Raw genomic sequence first — 19580 nt, forward strand, 5'->3', positions numbered from 1 at the left:
ACATAAATGCAAGAAAAAAACAGGAAAGAAAATAGAACAATATGAAAACAAAACAGAAGCAATAACTCCGAATGCAAATGCCAGCGGTCTAGAGACCGTGACTTCAAGCCGAACTCCATGTGGTTATCCAGCAAAAAGAACAACAAACAAGGCGAGAGACAAAAAAAGATGTGAAGAAGATCGTGTGTTAGATGGGAGAAATCATGACCAGAGTGTGACGCCTCAGATCATATTACTCACGTCCATCATAGACGATGGTGCCATGCTGTGGACCGACTTGGTGGCATCTATCGACATACGATCACCACTTGTCATCCTTGATACTCTCTTGTCTTTGCCAGGACGGGCAATGAGAACCTGAGCGGGACAGACGACAACTTCGTCATCGCCCTCGCCCACATCATTGCCCTTTTTGACGACGAGAGGGAAGAGCACGATGCGAACAACAGACTGCTGGGCTTCCAGCTCGCCATTGTCGTTGGTGAGACCACTGCGCTCATTCATCAATGCAGCATTGAAATACACCTGCCGTGCAAGGTCGCCATTGGTATCGTACTCAGGCTGCAAGGGCGGGAGCATAATGAACTCCGCCAGCTGAGTGCGCATCTCCAGGGACAGGTTAACTGCTACTCGCATGATCTTGCGAAGGCTGTCCAAGAGCTGCGACTCAACGTGGGAGGGGGGAGGGAGGACCTTGGACAGGGTCTTGAAGATCTCCAAGGTGACAGCCTCTGTGTCGCTCTCGCGCTGAGCGGCAAAGGCTGGTCTCCGGGAAAGGAGGGTCAGGGTGGTGGCTCGCCAGCGGTGGACAGCGCGGCTTGGACCAACTTCACCTAGTTGTTTCTCAAGGGACTTGAGCTTTTGACGTTGCTCGCGATCCATACCAAACAGGTAACGAGTGAAAACGTATTCCCAGACCATGGTCATGATCACCGACATGAAGACATCGCGGCGACGAACACGGTCGGAAAGGTATGCATCGGGATCGGAGCCGTCGAGAAGGGCGTTGTCGAACCGGTCTGCGATCTTCTCGTCGTGCAACTCACTGAGCGAGCGGCAGCGACGCTTGTCGTTATGCTTGGAGAAGCGCAGCACCCAAGATTGGACGTGGCCGCAGAGCTTCTGGCAGGCAGCGTCGAAGTATTCTTCGTCTCGGAAGACGAGAGCATTGTCATGAACTGACGCTGAGATTTGTTGTTGTAGCTCCTTGACCTTGTCGCGAGTCTCCTCAAGTTCGGTGCGAAGACGACGCAACTCGATATCTTTTTGCGCAAGAGCTGTTTCAATCTCTTGTCGGACTCGATCATCCACCTGGGACGAAAGCTGAGTGTGTTGCGACCGTAGGTCCTCGAGTTCGCGCGTGGAGGATTCGCGGACATTGTTCACTTCGGCAGCGTGGGCGGCGGCGAGGGCAGCATTGGACGCTGCTAACCCTTCATTCTCCTGGGACAGACGGGTCGTCTCCTTCTGCAGCCACTCCACCGAGCTCTTCAATTGTTCCACTTCGGCTTCCTTGTCGCGCAGGTCACCATCGCGGGTGTTGAGGGCCCGGTCGCTCTTTCGGCGAGCGACGCTGGAGTGTTTTAAGTTGTATTCGGCTTCATCGCGGGCGGCGATGAGCAGACGGTTTTCGGAAATGAGTTGGTCGAGACGGGTTTCGATATCTTGCAAGTGTTGCATGCTGCGGCGACGACGGACACTAGGTGGTCGGCTGGGCGACCGTGGGGAGCTGGGCGTCTCACCCCATCCCTCCTAGAAAAATTAGTAAATAAACAAAACAAAACATGAATTAATTAATTACTCACATAGACATCCGACATATTGCGCACCGGACGTTTGCCCTTGTCAGTGACGGGGTCGTAAGAGGAAGAAGAGGGAAGCTGATCGAGGTCCGAAGGCTGGGAACCTGCAAGACTAGCCGCCCGCAGATCGCCGCTAGTGCTGCGATTTGTCCGACGCAGCTTACCGCTGCTGGTGCTGGGCTTTAAGACCTGCTCAGGCGTTTTTGTAATTTCGCGTTTCAGATCTTCCCGGGAGCCCTTTCGGCTCTCGTTTTCGGGCGTAGGCCATGACTCCCGGTCAAAGGCAGTATCTGTGAACTTGCGAACAGGAGTTTGAGGTCGTGGAAGAACATGTTCGGGTTTGATCTCCAGACGGGGCGTCCCGCGGCGACCCGTGGTTGCTCCATGGCCATCCCTTGGTTCTTGTTCCGCGATTGTATCAAGCGGTGTACGGGGTCGAGCGTAGACATCGTCAGGGCCGAAGAGCGACCGAGGTGGGGATGGAGCGAGAGCTGGTACAGAGGGCTCATCCAAGCTCCACGTCCGAGGTGTCTTTTCGTGTCGTCCATGGATTGATGGTGAGCGACGCAGTCCAGACAGGTCTTCACCGGCTGCCACCTGAGATACAAGGTTCTTGGCAGGAGAAGAAGGCTCCTTAGAGGGCTCTGGCAGCGAGAATGGCGCATCCAAGGACTTCTCGCCATGCACCGAGAAGTCTAGCTCCCTTGATTGTTCTTCCATAGCTGTAGTAACTTCGGCTAGGGGCTCGTCATGCGAGATTGAAGATTCGATTTGCCTTTGGAGACTGCTGGGTACCTCGCCACTGGTATCTTTGGCAACCTCTGTGACTTCAGTCGTCCGTCTGGGTGCTTCCAAGACAGGGATAGCAATGTCGCGACTGGCTCCCGCTGTTGTCTCTTCCTCAGCACTATCTTTTAGCGACGGTGTTTGCTTGTCCGGAGTTGGCCGCTTGAATCCACCGCGCTCCAATCCGGGGAACAGATTAGCAATCTTAGATCCCCCAGGTGTAGTTGTCCGGACAGGGGGTACGATCTCCTTGATCTCAGTAGGTTCTTGTAGACTTTCGGGGGTGGTTTTCTTAACGCCTTTGTCATAGGAGATCTCAGGCAAGGCTTCAGATTCCTCAAGATCTGCTTGCTGCGATTGCTTCTTGTTCTTATTGGCTTTCTTCTTGTCTTTCTTGCTCAGCGGCGCAGACCAAGCGTCTTCTTCGGTAGGTTCTGTAGGCCCCTGCAGATCTTTGGGGGTTGTAGAATCCTCAAATTCCCCAATAATCTCGGGGTTTGGTGGGATCACAGGCTCGGACTCAGGCTCAGGAACTGTGTCCCGAAATTGCTGCCCATGTTCACCTTTTGCATGTTCCCAGTCAATCGCGGGCCAGTTTTCGTCTTCCTGGTTTGCCTTTTCGACAGGTGCATCCGCAAGCTCGGTATCTCGAGGCTTGAGGGCGTCGTCTTCAAAGGGCGCGATGGCAGCTTGGTGATCGGTCTCGTTCTGGACCTCAGTCTGTGGCTCAAGATCCAGTCCTTGGCTGGCCTTTTTAGCCTTCTTCGCCTTCTTCTTGGAAGCTTTGCGTGAAAGAGAAGTTTCTTTCTCGGCAACATGCTCCGGCTCAGTCTGCGTAGGATCAAGTACGGTCTCAGACTCAGCCTCGGGTGCAGGTGCGGGTTGCTCTTCAGTCGCAGATGGAGCATCAATCGGCAGCTCTCGCTCTGCAACTGGTGTAGGCTTTGCGGCAGAGTCAAGTTCGCGTGGAGCTTCGGGCTCAAACACAGGTTCCGCTGGCTGGCTGTCTATCTCTTTGGGCTCGTCGGCAACACCCTTCTTCTTGGCCTTGCGTTTGTCCTTCTTCGACATCTTCTTGGACAAAGCCGGCGTCACTTCAGATTCCGCGGGCTGATCTTCGGGATCAGCTGCTTTTTCGAGTTCTTGCGTGGGAGGCCCAGCAACTTCAACGTCCTCCTCGACATTCTTCTCGATGGGCTCCTCCGCTGCAGCGGGCTGGTCAAAGGTTGTTTGTTCCTGAACCACCGCTTCTGCGGGCTCGGACTCATTGGATAGATCCTGGGAGACAAACTCATGGTCTTTCTCGCTCTCCAGTGGTTGCTTGTCTTCCAATGCGATGCTCTCGGGCTCAACAGGAGTCTCCTGGGAGGTCTCCTGAGAGGTCTCCTGAGCGAGAGACCCCGGCTCCGGAGCAGAGAACTCCTTGGTGCTTTCTTCGGGAACAGCCTCTGTTGTTTCAGGCTCAGGAGCGGGAACAGATTCCTCGGCATGAGAAGTCGACACGATCAGTCCTTGCTGTTCTTGCTTCTTGGCTTTTTTCTTCTCTTTCTTTGACAGTTTGCGAGAAATATGTTCAGCAACAATTGAGTCTTCGGTGGGCTCTTCCATGGGCTGCTCGAGGCTCACCTCTGGCGCGAGAGGCTTCGTGTTTTCGGGAGCCTCGACAGCCTGCTGCTCAGCAGGTTCGTCATCTTTTGGCTCGGAGGCTGCCAGTTCCTGTGCCTCGTCAATGCTCTTTTCTGGCTCGGGCTGGGGCCCATCGTGAGCTTCTGTGGATTGGTGCAGATCAACAGTGGGTTGTTCGGTGGGCTCCTCTGGGGCTTGCGGCACAGAGGACAATGGCTCTTCGGCTGCAGGCAATCCCTTGGCGCTATTCTCCTCCTCGAGCAGAGTGGCGGCGGCTGCGGCGGCGGCTGCCGCCTTCTTCTTCTCCTTCTTGCTCAATTTCTTGGAGGTAGTGGGCGCCTCAGCCTCGGGCTCAATGGCGGGCTCAGCCAAAGCTTGCTCGGAGGGTTGCTCAGCATTCATGTTCTCTGCTGGGGTCTGGGTGGCAGTTTCTTCCACGATCTCCTCTGTCTTCAGATCGCCTGACGGAAGTTCGATTGAGCGCTCTCCGCTTTCGGGCTCTTGAATTGGAACTGGCCCTTCAGCCTCCTGGGCTGACGGCTCAATCTCCTTAGCGGTCTCCTCGGTGACATCACTAGGCTTCACAGTAGTCTCCTCTGCGTCATCAACAGGATCATCCTGCGGCTTTTCATCGGCAGTCGTAGCATCCGTTGCAATTTCAGATTCCGGGACAGCAGCCTCAGTAGCCTCGGGAGCTGGCTGTTCTTCGAGTCGTTGCTTAGCTTCAGCTTCCTGGGCAAGGAGCAATTGGCGCTGCTTCTTCTTGTCTTTCTTGCTCAGTTTGGTGACAGGTGCTGATTCGGGTTCTTCACTAGCAGGGCCAACAGGTTCAGCCTCCGGGACAGTGGGCTCATTGGTAGCTTCAACGGCCTCGATTGGCTGAACCGCGGAAGGTTCTTCGACATCCTTCGGCTGGTCAGTGGATTGCTCCTCGGAGGCTGACACTGCTTCGGTCTCCGCAACAGGCTCAGGCTCGGTTGCTGTCTTCTCCTCTGGCTCCGGTACCGATTCAGGCTCGGCAAAAGTCACGGCTTCAGGCTGTTCCTTTTCCTCTGTGATAGCGGTTTCAAGCTCGGGTGCTGGAGCTTCCTCGACTATGTCCTCCTCTTGCTTTCTGTTCTTTTTCTTGCTTTTCTTTTTCTGCTTCTTTGACAAAGCTGTCTCTGAAGTCTCCTCCGTGGGAGCTTCCCCCGGCTGTACCTCAGGGACAACTTCCTCTGGCACATCCACAGGTGTCTCTTCAATAGCCTTCTCTCCAGAGAGATAGTCTGCTTCCGGCACAGACGACATCTCCTCTGCACTAGGTGCAAGTTCAACCAACTCCTCCTGTGGCTTCTCACCATCTTCCTTCTGACCTTCACCTTCAAGGTCCTCCTCCTTCGTCAACAGTTCAGGCTCATGGATAGCAGGGGTTTCGTCACCCTGCTCCGGAGCAAGTACCTCCTCCAACTCGCCGGAATTAACTGAACGCTCAAGCACGGGCTGGGGAGGATAATCTAAAAAAGGACTCTCTATCTGAGGCTGCTCTACCTGCGAAGACATGAATTCATCAGTCGAAGCCATTTCTTTCGCCGCGGCGTGAGTTACTATGTCGTGGGACTGATGTTCTTTACCGTCATGTTCCGCAGGCGAGGTCGCCGTCACGGCTGAGAGTCCCGGGGTGTCCGTAGAGGTAAGGACTTTTTCGACGCTGTCAGCAGGTTCACCGGGCGTGCCGGGCTCGGTTGGCGGCGCGGAAGAGGCGTCATTATCGGCGTCGGCATTCTTGGACTGGCGTTTCTTGGCCTTCTTTGCTTTGCGGCGCTCCTTGGCTGACATTTCAACTTCTTCCGCTGGCTCGGCTGGTGATGGGGCTGGCTCGGTCTCGGTGGCGGTCTCGGTGGCAGGATGCTGCTCGGTGTTCTCCTCCTTTGGCGCATCTTCGGTTGCGGGCTCAACTGTCGCGGGTTCCTCTATCTTGGGGGTCTCAGCCTCGACGGCCTGCCCATCCTCCGGGCCCGGTGTTGGCTCAGCTGGCGAATCGGCAGGTGTCTCAGCAGGAGTCTCGGGAGCCGCCTCTTTTTCAATGGGGGCGTCGTCGGTCAAGTCAACAGACTTGCCCTTCTTCTTGTTCTTCTTTGCCTTGCGACGCTCCTTTGCTGTCATGCCAGCCTCCTCCTGTGCTTCAGCATCTTGTCCGCTGGGTGACTGAGGATCTGACGTAGGCTTCGATTCCTCTTCGGGCTGAACAGGGGAAGAGGGTTCCTGCTCAGTAATCTCCTTGGCTTCTTCAGATGGAGCAACCTTCTCTGTCTTCTCTGGCTCGCCCGAAGCAGGGGTCTCGAGTACTGAGACGTCCTTGTCAGCGGCAGCTTCGGCCGCTTTTTCGGCAACGGGAAGTTCCTTGGCGTCATCTTCAGAAGTGACAGTAGGTTCGGCCGAAGTATCCTGCGAATAGGGCTTTTCTTCGGGTACAGAAGAGTCCTGTTCGCGCGCCTGCGAAGCAGTTTCCTCATCACCCCAAGCGACAGACTTGCGATTCTTTTTCTTGTCTTTCTTGGCCTTGCGCTTTTGAGCGGGGGTCATTGCTTCCTCCTCCACAGCCTCCGGTGTGGCAGTGTCAGCGGGGAGATCCTGCTGGGTGCTTTCTTCTGGCGAGGGCTCCTCTGGGTTTGTCGCTTCATCTGTGGCTACAGGAGCCTCAACATCCTCAGCCAAAGCAGGTTGCTCATTGTCCTGGCTTTGTGCAGGCTCGGCGGACACATCTTCGGCGGGTGCAGCCTTGGTCTCCTCCTCAGTAGCTGCAGGCAGCTCCTCAGATGGCGCAGGCTGCTGTTCTTCAGCAGCAAGTGACTGGCGCTTCTTCTTGTCTTTCTTGGCCTTGCGCTTCTGAGCGGGAGTCATGGTAGCTTCTTCGGCAGCCTCGGCGGCTGTTGTATCCGCAGGAGCATCTTGCGGAGTGCTCTCCTCTGGTGAAGGCTTCTCGGCCTTAGGGGCTTCTTCGGAAACAACAGGGGGCTCGGCATCTTTCTCAGAAGTGGGCTGTTCAATCTCCTGAGCTGGCGCAAGCTCTGTCGTTTCTGCTGCATTAGCCTCCGTGGCTTCTGCAGTGGACACACCCTTTAAACCTTCTTCAACAGGCGTGTCCTTTACCTCTTCCTCGGCGGCTACGGGCTGCTGTTCCTCAACGGCAAGAGACAGGCGCTTCTTTTTGTCTTTCTTGGCCTTCCGCTTTTGGGCGGATGTCATCCCAGCTTCTTCAGCGGCCTCAATTGCCGCTTCATCGGGAGGGGCATCATTTTGGGTGTTCTCAGGTAACGGTTCCTCGGGCTTCGCTTCCTCTACCACGGTAGGAGGTTCAATCTCCTTGTCACCCGCAGGTTGCTCAACATCCTGGGGTGGCGCAGGCTCTGTTGACTCTGCCGGAGGTGTAGGCTCGACCATTTTTTCAGCAGGCACAGACTTTGGCTCTTCCTCTATAGGTGTAGCTTGTAGCTCTTCAGCGGCAAGTGACTGTCGCTTCTTCTTGTCTTTCTTGGCCTTGCGCTTTTGAGCTGGAGTCATCGCGGCCTCTTCAGCGGCCTCAGCTGCGGCTGCATCGGCAGAGGCATCCTGTTGCAAAGTCTCTGGGGATGCCTCCTCGGGTCTCGCTTCCTCTGTCGGGACAGGGGGCTCAACCTCTTTGTCAGTGGAGGGTGGTTCGCTGGTAGGCTCCGCAGGCTCCTCGGCAGGAGTAGGCGTGGGTTCTTCCTCAGTAGGAACGGCCACGGTCTCTTCCTCCACAGGCATAGGCTTTGACTCCTCTTCAGCGGGTGCAGGCTGCTGTTCTTCAGGGGTAGCTGAGAGTCCCTTGTTCTTTTTCTTGTCCTTCTTAGCCTTTCGCTTCTGAGCTGGAGTTAGGGCGGCCTCCTCTGGTGCTGCAGCCTCGATAGATTCTGCGATTGGAGTCTCCTCGGCGACTGGCTCCTTGTCATCCGGGGACTTCTCCTCCGAAGGCTGTTCCAAAGCAGCATCGGCTTTCTGCTCTTCCTGGAGATTTTCCATAGGGGCATCCGGTTCGGCCGCGCCCTCTGGAGCAGCGTCTTGAGCCACATCTTGAACGTCGGTAGCCTCTTCAGAAGGTTCGGGAGCAGCAACAGTCCCATCGGAGACCGGCTCTGTCGGAGCTTCTTTGTCGAGAGCGGGAGTATCCTGGGTTTGCTCCTCTTGGGCTGTGGTCTCGGTTTCAACTTCGGGCGCTGCCTCAGTCGGAGATGGCACAGGGGCGGTGGCTTCTTCGGTGGCCTTTGTCTCCTCGACTAAAGGGGCAGCTTCCTCTGCGGGAGCAGACTCAGACTCTGTTTGCTGCTTCTTCTTGTTCTTCTTGGCTTGTTTCTTCTCGGCGGCAGTCATTGGCACCTCGGGCTCTGCTGGTGCCTCTGGTTCTTGAGGAGTTTCAGTCTCAACTGCTGCGGGTGTGGCTTCTTCAGCAGGTGCTAGGGTTGCATCTTCGGGCTTTGGCTCCTCAGATTGGGGTACATCAGCGGAGACAGGAGCTTCCTCCGATGCAGGAACAACATCAGCACTAGCCTCAGCAGGCTCGACGTCGGCTACCGCGGGCACATCCTCGGTGGGGGGCTCAAGGTCTTGGCTTGACTCGGCGACCTCAGTGTCCGCTGGCAAGGGTGTTTCCTCGGTGGTAGGAGCCTCAATTTCAGCCGCAGGCGCAGCGTCTTGTTTAATCTCAGCAGGCTTATCTTCCACCACTGCGGGATCCTCCACCGGAGCAGGAGTCTCAGTAGATTCAGCCTCGGGTACGGGCTCAGGCTCGGCAGGGTTGGCATTGTCAGAAGCAGCAGCGAGGGCCGCTTCTTCCTCCTGCTTCTTTTTCGCAGCCTTCTTGGCCTTCTTTCTCTGGGCTGCAGTCATGGGGACCTCGGGCTCGACAGGGGCTTCTTCTGCTTGGACCTGTTCCTCCAGTACTGCGGGCTCTTCCTTCGGAGTCTCTGCGGTTGTCTCCTCTACAGTGGGCTCCGGGATAGAAGTGGGCGCTCCTTCTTCTTGAGGCTGCTCTGGCTCAACAATCTTTTCGAGCTCGGCGGGTTGCTCAGGCTCGACGGACTGCTCAGACTCAATGCGCACCCCCTTCTCAGTATCTTGAGGCACCACACCAGCCGACACCTCTTCGGGCACCGAAGGGACCTCCTTAGCAGTAGGCTCGGCCGCAGGTACAGTCTCAGTTGCCGGCGAAGAAGGCTCAGTAGGTGCAGACTCAGCAGGCTGTTCTTCATCAGGAACAGAAAATTGGCTCTGCTTGTTCTTCTTTTTCTTGTCCTTCCTGGCCTTCTTCTTCTGCGCAGCAGTCAAGGCAACCTCGGGCTCGGCCCCATCCTCTGCTTCAGCTTCGTATTGAGGTTGAGATTCAGGTTCAAGTTCAGCGGCGGTCTCAGCCTGGACTTCCTGAGTCTCAACGGCAGCTGGCTGGGCTATTTCATGAGCAGTCTCTTCTGTAGGGCCCTCTACGTCAACTAGAGCAGGGGCAACATCGACGGTAGACTCAGCTGGAGGGACATCCTGCTGCTCTGGTGCAGCAGCAGGTTCTTCGGTGGCTGTCTCAGAAGGCAGCTCGAGATCCTTGGCAGGCTGTTCAGGATCAGAAGGCAAGGCTTCACCGCGAGTTTCAGAAATCTGGGTATCTGCAGGCTCGGTCGAAGCAGATTTGAACTCTGCGGTTTCGCCCTCAGGGGCAGGTGTTGGCTCTTCCTCGGTGGGAACTAAGATCTCTTCGACAGCGGCAGATTTGCGGTTCTTCTTCTTGTTCTTCTTTTTCTGGGCCTTTGTCTCCTGGGGCTCTGCGGGGGCTTCTGCGGGCACATTGGCTGGAACTTCAGAGGCCGGCTCAGCGGCAGGCTCAGCGGGGGGCTCGGAGACAAGCTCTGCTGTGGGCTCCGGTACAATCTCGGGCTCCTTCTCTTCGATGGGCTGAGGGTCTTGCTCTTCAACGGCTTCCTGGAAGTTGTCCTCCCCTTCGGAGTCTTCTTTGGTTGGTTCGGTGACCGCAGGGGCGGTGAGATCCTCCGAAGCTACGAGGGTTGCTTCTTCAACTGGCTTCTCGATGTCTTCCAGGGTTCGAGATACTCCCTCATCTTCCGGTCGCGTAGTTTCAGGAACGGCAGTCTCATTGGCATCGGTGAAGACAGGCTCTGTGGCTTCCTGCTCCTCGATGTTCTTGTCCGAGCCCTCTGCTTGTAGGACAGGCTCTTCGGCGCTGGGTACAGCCTCCTCTTGCTTGGCTGTCTCGGTAGAAGCAATAACCTCATCCTGAGGTTGAGAAGTAGCCACATCATCAGCAGGCTCTTCAGCAGAAGTGTCCTTGGACTTGTTCTTCTTCTTCTTGTCCTTCTTAGCCTTCTTCTTCTGGGCAGCCGTCAAAGCAACTTCGGGCTCGGCCACAGGTTCGGGCGCACTAACAGGCTCGGAAGTCTCAGCAACAGCTGCAGAAGAATCAAGTCCGAGGTCGCGAGATGCTCCAGCGGGCTCAGTTCCGGCATGCTCAGTTTCGGTGGGCTGTTGAGCGGTAGCATCTTCCTCCGCAGAGGGCGCAGGAACTTCAGGCTCAGGTGAGATCTCTGGCTCCGCCACAATCTCGCGGGGCGCTTCAACGGGCTCAGCTTCAGCTTGGGGTTGAGCAGTCTCGGGAATATCTTCCTGGGCAGGAGCAACGGCCTCGGACTTAACCGGAGTAGTGTCAACCTCAACGGAAGCATCTTGAACAGCAGGCGTCTCGGCAACAGGGGCTTGCTTAACCTCCTTAGAAGCATCCTCTTGAACAACAGAAGCAGTCTCTTCAGGAACAAAGTCAACACTCTGACCCTGACTCTTGTTCTTCTTCTTGTTCTTCTTGGCCTTGCGCTTCTGAGCCGGAGTCATGGCAGTCTCTTCGGCAGTCTCAGTGTCAGCGGGCCCAGCAGACTGTTCTATCGGTTCAGGGATGGGTTCTTCTATAATCTCCTTTGTTGCCTCGACTGGCTGTGTAGAGTCGAGTTGGACGGGTGCATTCTCTTCGATTGCAGTGCCCGGCTCTCCGATCTCTTCGTCGACGGGTGCCTTGTCGTGCGAAGCAATTTCTCTTGCAACAGCTGCGTCGACAATATCGCCGAAGCCGTGAATCTTGGGCTCGGCGGCGGCAGCTTCCGTTTCAGCTTCTGGCAGGGCGCGAGGTTCAGAGTCTTCTGCGTGTTCGGCGGAGTGTTGGTACTCCTTGTTCTTCACGGCGGCGATGGCAGCTGCATCCACTATACCAGCGAAGCCAGCGGCCTTGGCAACATCGCCACCACTAGGGAGGGATTCCTTCTCCCGGGTGGGAGTTTCAGGTTCAAGCTGAGCCTCCTGCTCGGCAGGTTCCTCCTCAGCCTCCTTGTCCTTAGGACCAACCACCGACCCCTCGGCAGAAGGAAGAGCCTCCAAAGTAGGCGAGCCAGGCAACGGCTCGAAGTTATCAGGGTTCCGCAAAAGCTCAGAAGGAGAATGGAACTCATACTTGAGCTTCTCCTTCTTAGCGGAGTGGCTAGAACTCTCGAAGTGCTCAGCGGTAGGAGTAGCCTGCTGCGAGTCGAGGAGATCAATCTCGCGATTATGGTTCTCGTTAGCGTGGTCGGTTTCGATTGTCAGACCGGTAGGTCGACGGTTCTCCATAATCGAGTGACTCAGGTCCACCTGCTCCCAGGTCCGAACGCCATCATCGTCATTGAGGGCCTTTAGGTCTTCAATGGATGGGACACGGGAAGAGGTCTTGCTGGACGGGAGCGAGGGCAATCCCTCTTGAGGCTCAGCCTCGCCCTTGACAGAGCTATGGCGCTCAACTAACCACAGCGGCCTGATCTCGCGGGAATTGCGGAACTCGACTGAGCCAGGACGGCGGTGGCGCTGGTGGCTTGGTGAGCCGGGGGATTCAACGTGAGGCGCTTCGACGGGGACAGCGCGGGGCAGACCCGGTGATGTTGGGGGCCGGCGGAAGTGCAGAGGCACGGCTGTTGGAGATTCGGTGATTGACTTGGCCACGGAGCCGCGGCGTGCGTTGGGGGATCGGCTTGTTTCAGGTGAAGCAGGTCTGCTCTGAGACTTGGGCGTGAGGTCGAGGGCTTTCTCGGCGCTTGGAGGAGACGTCGAGCGGCTCCGGGGTCTTTGCTGCAAGATCTTGCCTAAGCCTAAGCCTGCAGCTGCACCGAGAGCAGTTTCTGCTGCCGATGCTGGGAGCCCCGAAGCACCACGTACATCATCATCGCGCTCAGCCGCGGCTGGCGTTTCGGGGCGCTCGTTTAAAAAAGATTGATTGTCGTGGTCGTCATTAAGGTCCTGCACATGGAGTAATACCAGTAAAAGCTTAGTACATTTCTTGTTTGTTCGGGTTTTGTGGTTTTTGTGCAAAGCCGGTGTGACAGAGGCCATCGCCAGCGAAAAAGGGAAACTATATGGCACATGAATGTGTACAATAAAAAATGACAACATGAGTAACAACAAAAAGAAATGTCAGATGCTATACCTTCTCAGAATCACGTTTCCGTCCTGAATCCACAATTTCCTCGTACCGATGCCGACGTCGCTCCTCCTTGCGCTGTCTACTAGACCTGTAATCCTCCAGATTCGTTCCATCCTCAGCATCCTTCTCCTTGTCAGACGCATCTTCCAGTTCATCTCCATTGCTGGAGCTGCGGTGTTTAGAGGAACGCTTCTTGCGGCGACGGCGCTCATCATCGACACCAGCCTCAGACAGGGCTTCGCGGGAGGAACGCTTATCCAGCGAGGATGAGCGGGTACCCTCAGCGGGAGCTGAGACCTGCGAGCCAAAGATGCTTCTCAAGAAGCCACCCGGCTTCTTCTCCTTTTCTTCATCCTTGGCCTTACGTCTCTCGCGGGACTCGCTAATCCTGGCAGGAGAAGACGTTACAGAGGCAGTATCATCGAAGTTGCTGTCGCGCGAGGAGCGATGACGGTGCTTGCGGCGCTCAGACTTGTCGTCCGCAAGATCTGTGACAGCAGAACGAGCATCGTCATCAATGGAGAATGTCTCGCTGCCATGTCTGGAGTGGCGCTTCCGGCGTTTCTTCTTCTCCTCGCCGTCCTCTCCGTCTTCGGGCAGAGGGGTTTCAGTGTCACCGGGAGGATCAAAATCATCACCGCTTCTGCGAGACTTTCTGTGTCTAGAAGACTCAGAAGCAACAGAACGGGATTCAGAAACGTCGCGTGATCGGGAGACGTAATCATCACCGCTTCGGCGCGATGTCCTATGTCTAGCCGACTCCGACGTAACAGAACGAGATTCAGATGGGTCGCGAGAGCGGGAAATGTCAAAGTCATCGCCGCTGCGTCGAGACTGCCTTGCCTTGCTGGTCTCATCCTTGGTAGCCGGAACAGAGAACACAGAGCGAGTATCATCCCGAGACTCAGCCGCATCGCGCGAACGAGAAATGTCAAAGTCGTCACCACTTCGTCTAGATCTCCTAGACTTGCTGGTCTCATCCTTGGTGGCGGGGGAAGAGAAGACAGATCGATCATCACGAGACTCCGAAATATCTCGGGATGAGACAATTTCAAATTCATCGCCGCTTCGTCTGGATGCCTTTGATCTGGGAGACTCATACTCTTTGGGAACGGGAGCAGTAGTGACAGGGGAAGGAGGCTCTCGAGATTCAGGCACTTCTCGCGATCTGTAGATGTCGGAATCGTCACCGCTGCGTCGAGTCTTCCGTGATTTGGATGTTTCATCCTTCGTGGCAGGCACAGAGAAGACAGAGCGGGTGTCATCGCGAGACTCAGTAATGTCCTGCAATGGGGCGATATCGAAGTCACCACCGCTGCGTCTGGATTTTCTAGACTTAGATTTTTCGTCTTTGGTAGCGGGGGCAGAAACAATAGAGCGGTTTTCATCTTGAACCTCGATGACCTCGGGCTCGGGTTCACGCACAGACTCTGGCACAGGCTCAGGTTGACGCTCTGGTTCTGGTGCCGGCTCCTTTGTCTCAATCTCGAAGGCATCAACACTCTTCCTAGACTTCTTCTTGGACTTGGATTTCTTGGACTGAGTCGGCGACTCGGGGTCTTGAGTAACAGGGCCAGGAGCAGAGAAAACGGATCTCTCATCACGGGATTCAACGAGATCTCTCGAATCAGCAGCATCAAAGCCACCAGGCATGGAAAAGGCATCAATATCAACATCACGCTCGCGCTCGCGCTCCGGAGAAGTAGGTTGATCTTGCTTATCACGCTTGCCGTTCAACCGCTCGAGAACCTCCTGGGCAATGGAGGATTTGTCACGGCGTCCCGAGGAGATATCGTCATTTTTCGAGAAGGACTCTGGTTCGTCGAAGAAGAGTTCATCCTTGTCGGTGATGTGCTTGGAAGACGACACATCCTTAATTGTCTTGGGTGCAACTTCTCCGATTTCACCTTGAACGAACCCGTGGGGCTCCTTACGGGCTGACGGCGCCCAGGATGACTTGAAACGTCCTTCATCCTCTGATCCAGGAGGAGAAGTGCGGGTATGGTAGGATGGGTCATCGGTAATCATAGCGGGATCAAATCCAGCAGCGGCGGTCGCGGCAGCAATGGTGGCGGCGAATTCGATGTCGGTTCCGTATTCGGGTTTGCTAGCAATCTCCCTGGTGGAACTGATCTCCGACACTGGCAGTGGGACATCCTTGGGAGGGACCTCCTCATAAGGAGAGACGTCATGCTCCAGGGGATCCTGTTCGGAGGAAGATGGGATCTCGTATTCATGGGTCTTGTCGTCGCCCCAGGAGACGCGGGAGCCAGTGGTTGATCGTTCGCGAGGCTTGGTATCATAGGATGATGTATCTACAGGTGGTTCAATGGGGGAAGTAGCATCGCGAACGGATCCACCATTTACGCTCTGGGGAGGAGTCGGCTCAATGAAGTTGAGGCGGGGAACTGGCCATGGGAGGTGGTCAACATTTTTGTAAGGCTCGTGCGAATAGTCCGGCTCTTCGCGTGGAGGTTCGTCGCGAGCACGGCGCTCACTGGCGGGCTCAATTTCCACAATCGTGGGCATATCGCCAGAGCCGCTGCGCTTCTGGTCATCAGGGCTGTGTCGTAGCTCTTCGGGAGCGAAGAACTCTGCGTAATCTTCGTAAACTTGGGGTTTGCGAGGAGAAGCACGGCGAGGAGAGCGTGGCTTCTTCTCTTCGCGGTGTTCCACCGCTGGCACTTCTTCAATAGGCTGAATAGGCTCGAACCGTGACACAAGTGAGGACTCGGCATCAATGTCACTATCACGGCGACGCTCAGCACGGCGTTTCTCCCGGCGTTCGTTGCGTCGCAGGCTGGCTTCAGAGGCTTCATCGTCGTCCGTCTTGCGAGAAAGAACGGTGCTAGCAGCCGCAGCGCCAAGAGCTCCAGCAGCAGCTACTCCAACCCAAGCTGAGGAGTCCTTCTCCCTTTCAGTAGTGTCTCGGCGCTTCTCCTCCTCGCGCTCCTTGCGACGACGGTCAAGACGTTCAGCCTCCAGGCGATCTTCTTCCTCTCGCTCCCTGCGGCGATGAACAAGACGTTCGGTCTCCTGGCGTTTTTCGTCCTCTCCATCGAGCAATTGAAGAGGCTGCGGGTCGACAAAGTCGTCTCGGGAGTTCCGGTCACGGCGATCAAGGCGGCGTTCCCTTGCTGCTTGCTCCTCCGTCAAGTTGAATTGAACGGAAGCCTGGTCCTTGGCGGTTGACCGGCGCTTCAGGCCAGAAGCAGTTTCCTGAATAGGGAAAACAGGGAAGGAGTCGCTGCGCCGATGGGGTCTGCGACCTTCGGATTGAGGAACTTCGGGAGCCCATATGGCATCCCGAGAGTCGTGGAGCTGAATGTCATGTGGCCCAAATCCGTTGGCGGCAAAGGCAGGAGGAACAACTGGTGCACTGTAGGCAGGGATCGATCCTGGCAGACCTCCTTGGGTAGTGTACACGGCTTGCGAGACAGGGGTGACAGGCTGTGGCTGCTGGAGGGGAATAGGTCCAGGGCGGACGAGGGCCGGGTGGCCACCAGAGACAGAAGGAGACATCTTGGCAACATCGAAGCGAGATGGGTCAGAAGTGGGCATCGGATAGACTTGCTGGAGACTGCCAGAGCTGCTTGGGGGCTCGCTATCACGGTGACGAGCAGAAGAAATGGCAGCGGCTCCGAGAGCACCAGCACCAATTGCGAGAGCAGTGTTGGTGGGACTGGACTTCTTGTCTTTCTTCTTTTTGTCCTTCTTGCTGCCCCATCGCCAGCCCCAACGACTACTTGAGTCGGAGGACGAATCAGCGCTGCTTGCTCCGAATGCTAGCGCGGAGGAGACACTTGAGGCAGACTGGTCCTCGGATTCATCGATCCACTCGTCGTCGTTGGCAGAGGAAGTGTAGTTTGAATGACGAGATTTGGTGTACATCTGGCCTGCACTGCGGCTAGGGATATTAGGCGATGAGCCAGCCAGGCGAGTTGCAGTAGCACCAAGTCCTACCAAAGCGGCATCAACATCTTTGCCTTTCTTGTCCTTCTTCTTGAGCTTAGAAGACTTCTTGGAAAACCCATCTCCAAAGGCAAGATCGTTATCAAGCGAAGAAGATGACGAACCACCTTTGAAGGAGAAGAAACCACTGCGCTTCTTGCTCTGACGCTTCTTCCGGTTCTCCGATGAGGAAGTGAAGAAGGAGCCGATACCACCGGCGACAGACTTCTTCGAGGGGCGAGAGACATTGACAAAGGACGATGAAGAGGATGAATCCTTGCGACGTTGATCTCTTCCAGGAGACCGGCTGCGGGAGCGGTTACGCGACTTGGTAACAGCCAACGCAGCCCCACCAACTGCAGCACCCAGGGCAGCCTCCTTCAAGAATGAATGTCGCTCAGAACGGGATGAAGAACGGGATCGGGAGCGTGTCCGTCGCGAGTATCCGGATGGGCGTTTACTGTCCGACTGGTAATCTCTCTGGGGACTGTGACCAGAACGGCGAGTCACGCCACGAGAAGTGTAGCTCCTGCGGTCATCTTCCTCATGAGAGGAAGCTACTCGGCCAGAGCGGATGCTGTACGAATCATCGAACTCCTTGTTCGAGAAGAGTGACTTCGTCGCATAGCCAGCCAGCATGCCAGGCAGCCATGACGAGGACTTCTTGGACTTGTTACGTCGGCGACCTTCGTCTTCAGATGACTGGTAACGGCTGACCTTGCTCACTCTGGACGAGCTGGCACTGCTGTGCCGATCAGCGGAGTGCCGGCGACGTCTGTCATAGTGATGCTTGCGAGGCGCATCCAGGGAGCTCGTTCCGGGCTGGAAACAGTATTTGCACACGCCAATTGTCTCCGTGTAGTCCTCGAATCTTCCAACGGCCTCGGGGTCCCGCCAGAAATCAACGAATCGTCCGAGGGGCCCACGCTGGCGCTCCTGGAGAGCAAGCGCACCGGGGCCATGAGGATAGAATCCGGGGTTATGAGCAGCATTAGAAGCGTATCCTGCTGCACCTCCAGCATATAGGGCGTTGTTGTGGGTGTGGTTGTGGTTGGGATAACCGGGGGCATACGGTGGGATACCAGCTTGAGACGAGCCCTCGTAGTTCTGGAAGCTGTATTGCGAAGCGTGCTCCGGGCTCGAGGAGTGATGATGGTGACCCATCATGTATCCAGCCGCACCACCAGCAGCTGCGAGGCCGACACCTTCGCTGAAGCTGTGCGAGTGAGGAGGCTTGTGTGTGGGCTTGTGGTTGCTGCTTGCCATCGGCTGGGTCATTGGCTGGCTCATAGATTGGGCCATTGGCTGGTTGTAAGAGCTAGAGTGATGCACCTCAGACGAAGAGTGTTGTTCGTTGTGAGAGTGAGACATCATGCCACTAATCCCATAGGTAGCGGCTCCAACAGCGGCAGCAGGAAGCACGCTCGATGAAGAAGGCTTGCTAGGCTTCGAAGGATTTGAGGGTTTAGAAGGTCTGGATGAAGACGCCGTCGGAGGCTTCGCGGCTTGCGCAGGGACATGGAAATCATCATCGAAATAAGCCGCCGCCGCACCAGTCTGACCCATGCTACTGGGCTCTGGGGGAGGATTGGCCGTGGGGGATGCGGCCATCAAGTGCGCTTGAGTGTTGGGGAGCACAGATGGAGGCGCTGGGCGAACACCGGGCTGCATCTCTACAGACTGACCTTGGTCACCGTAGTAGTCTGCCGCAGCGCCGGCAGGATTCATCGGCAGGTACGGCTGCGCAACACCCTCTGGGAATTGACCAGGGAATTGTTGCTGGACATGAGGATCATAAGGCACCTCATGATCTGGTGAATGGCCGGTAGGAGGCATGCCAGTATCATATTGCATGGGAAACTGTGAGAAGCCGGGTGCCGCAATGTCGGTGGCAAACTGTACGGCGGGGGCGCTAGGCGGCATGCTCGTAGAGACCGGAGGCACATAAGGGTCCCCAGACTGGGTGCGACGACGCTCACGGCGGTCGCGCTCCCGCTCCCGATCCAAGTCATCATCCAGAGTATCTTCCGTCGCCCGTCGGCTTCTTCTCCTCTCACGATCTGGACTCACGGATCGGTCGCGTTCGCGGCGGCGAGAACTCTTGCTATCCCGGTCACTGTCTCTGCGTTTGGGAGTGCGCTCAATGATGTAGCGATCGGAATCATCAATGGGTTCCGGTTCTGCGGTCACATAGCTGGAAGCGATCGAGTCGCCGGCGATGCTAGATGGCCCACGCTTACTGCGGGAGCCCGATGGTGAGTACGAGGACAAATCACCCAGGCCGCGGTCACGGTCGTCACCCCGTGAGGATTTGCGACTTGAGGTGGATTTGGCGTCGGAGTTGTCGGTCTTGCGCCGGCTCTTGGAGCGCACATCGGTAGACGACGATGACCGACTGCCCATCAGAGCCTTGAACATGGTGGGCAATTAATTCGGCCCTCAGGAATCCACCATGTGGGAAGGGAATGAGGAATGTAGGAGTATGGGGAAGGGAAGTTGTCAGATCCCCAGCCTCTGGTTGTTATGGGTTTGTTTGTAAACAAGCTGAACCGTGGATCGGCGGGACTTAACCGCTTATCCTCCCGATCGTTTCCAGCCTTGCTCCAGTACTCCAGTGCTCCAATACTTCAGCACTTTCGCTCAATTCAAGGTCGAGTATGTCGGGTATGTCAAGCATCAATGCACGAATGTGAAAAATGTGAATCACCCATTTCGTTTGTCCTGATGAGCTGTCCGGTGCAACAAGTGGAGCGAATCAAAGTCGCGGTGAAGCATCGTGCACGTGCCATGGGGCTGGGAACTTCGTCACTCGAGATCGGGCATTACTTTATTACAATTCGTACATAGAGAGATATGTATCCTAGCGATATGTGTCGGTATCACTACAAGAATATCTTGTAGCTACACTTGAATGGAGT

General features: G+C 56.0%; 1 protein-coding gene across 1 annotated transcript; it reads right to left on the reverse strand.

The window, feature by feature from the left end:
* Positions 1-222: 222 nt before the first annotated feature.
* On the reverse strand, positions 223-19080 carry lah (involucrin repeat protein; the record flags this gene model as incomplete). The annotated part of the gene is made up of 4 exons (XM_022629871.1): positions 223-1752; positions 1806-2765; positions 2832-12527; positions 12715-19080. 4 exons carry the CDS (start codon positions 19078-19080, stop codon positions 223-225), a joined length of 18552 nt encoding a protein of 6183 aa, XP_022490233.1.
* Between the last annotated feature and the right edge of the window lie 500 nt (positions 19081-19580).

The sequence above is a fragment of the Penicillium arizonense genome (genome assembly GCF_001773325.1).
Source record: "Penicillium arizonense strain CBS 141311 chromosome Unknown PENARI_contig005, whole genome shotgun sequence".
NCBI lineage: Eukaryota > Fungi > Ascomycota > Eurotiomycetes > Eurotiales > Aspergillaceae > Penicillium > Penicillium arizonense.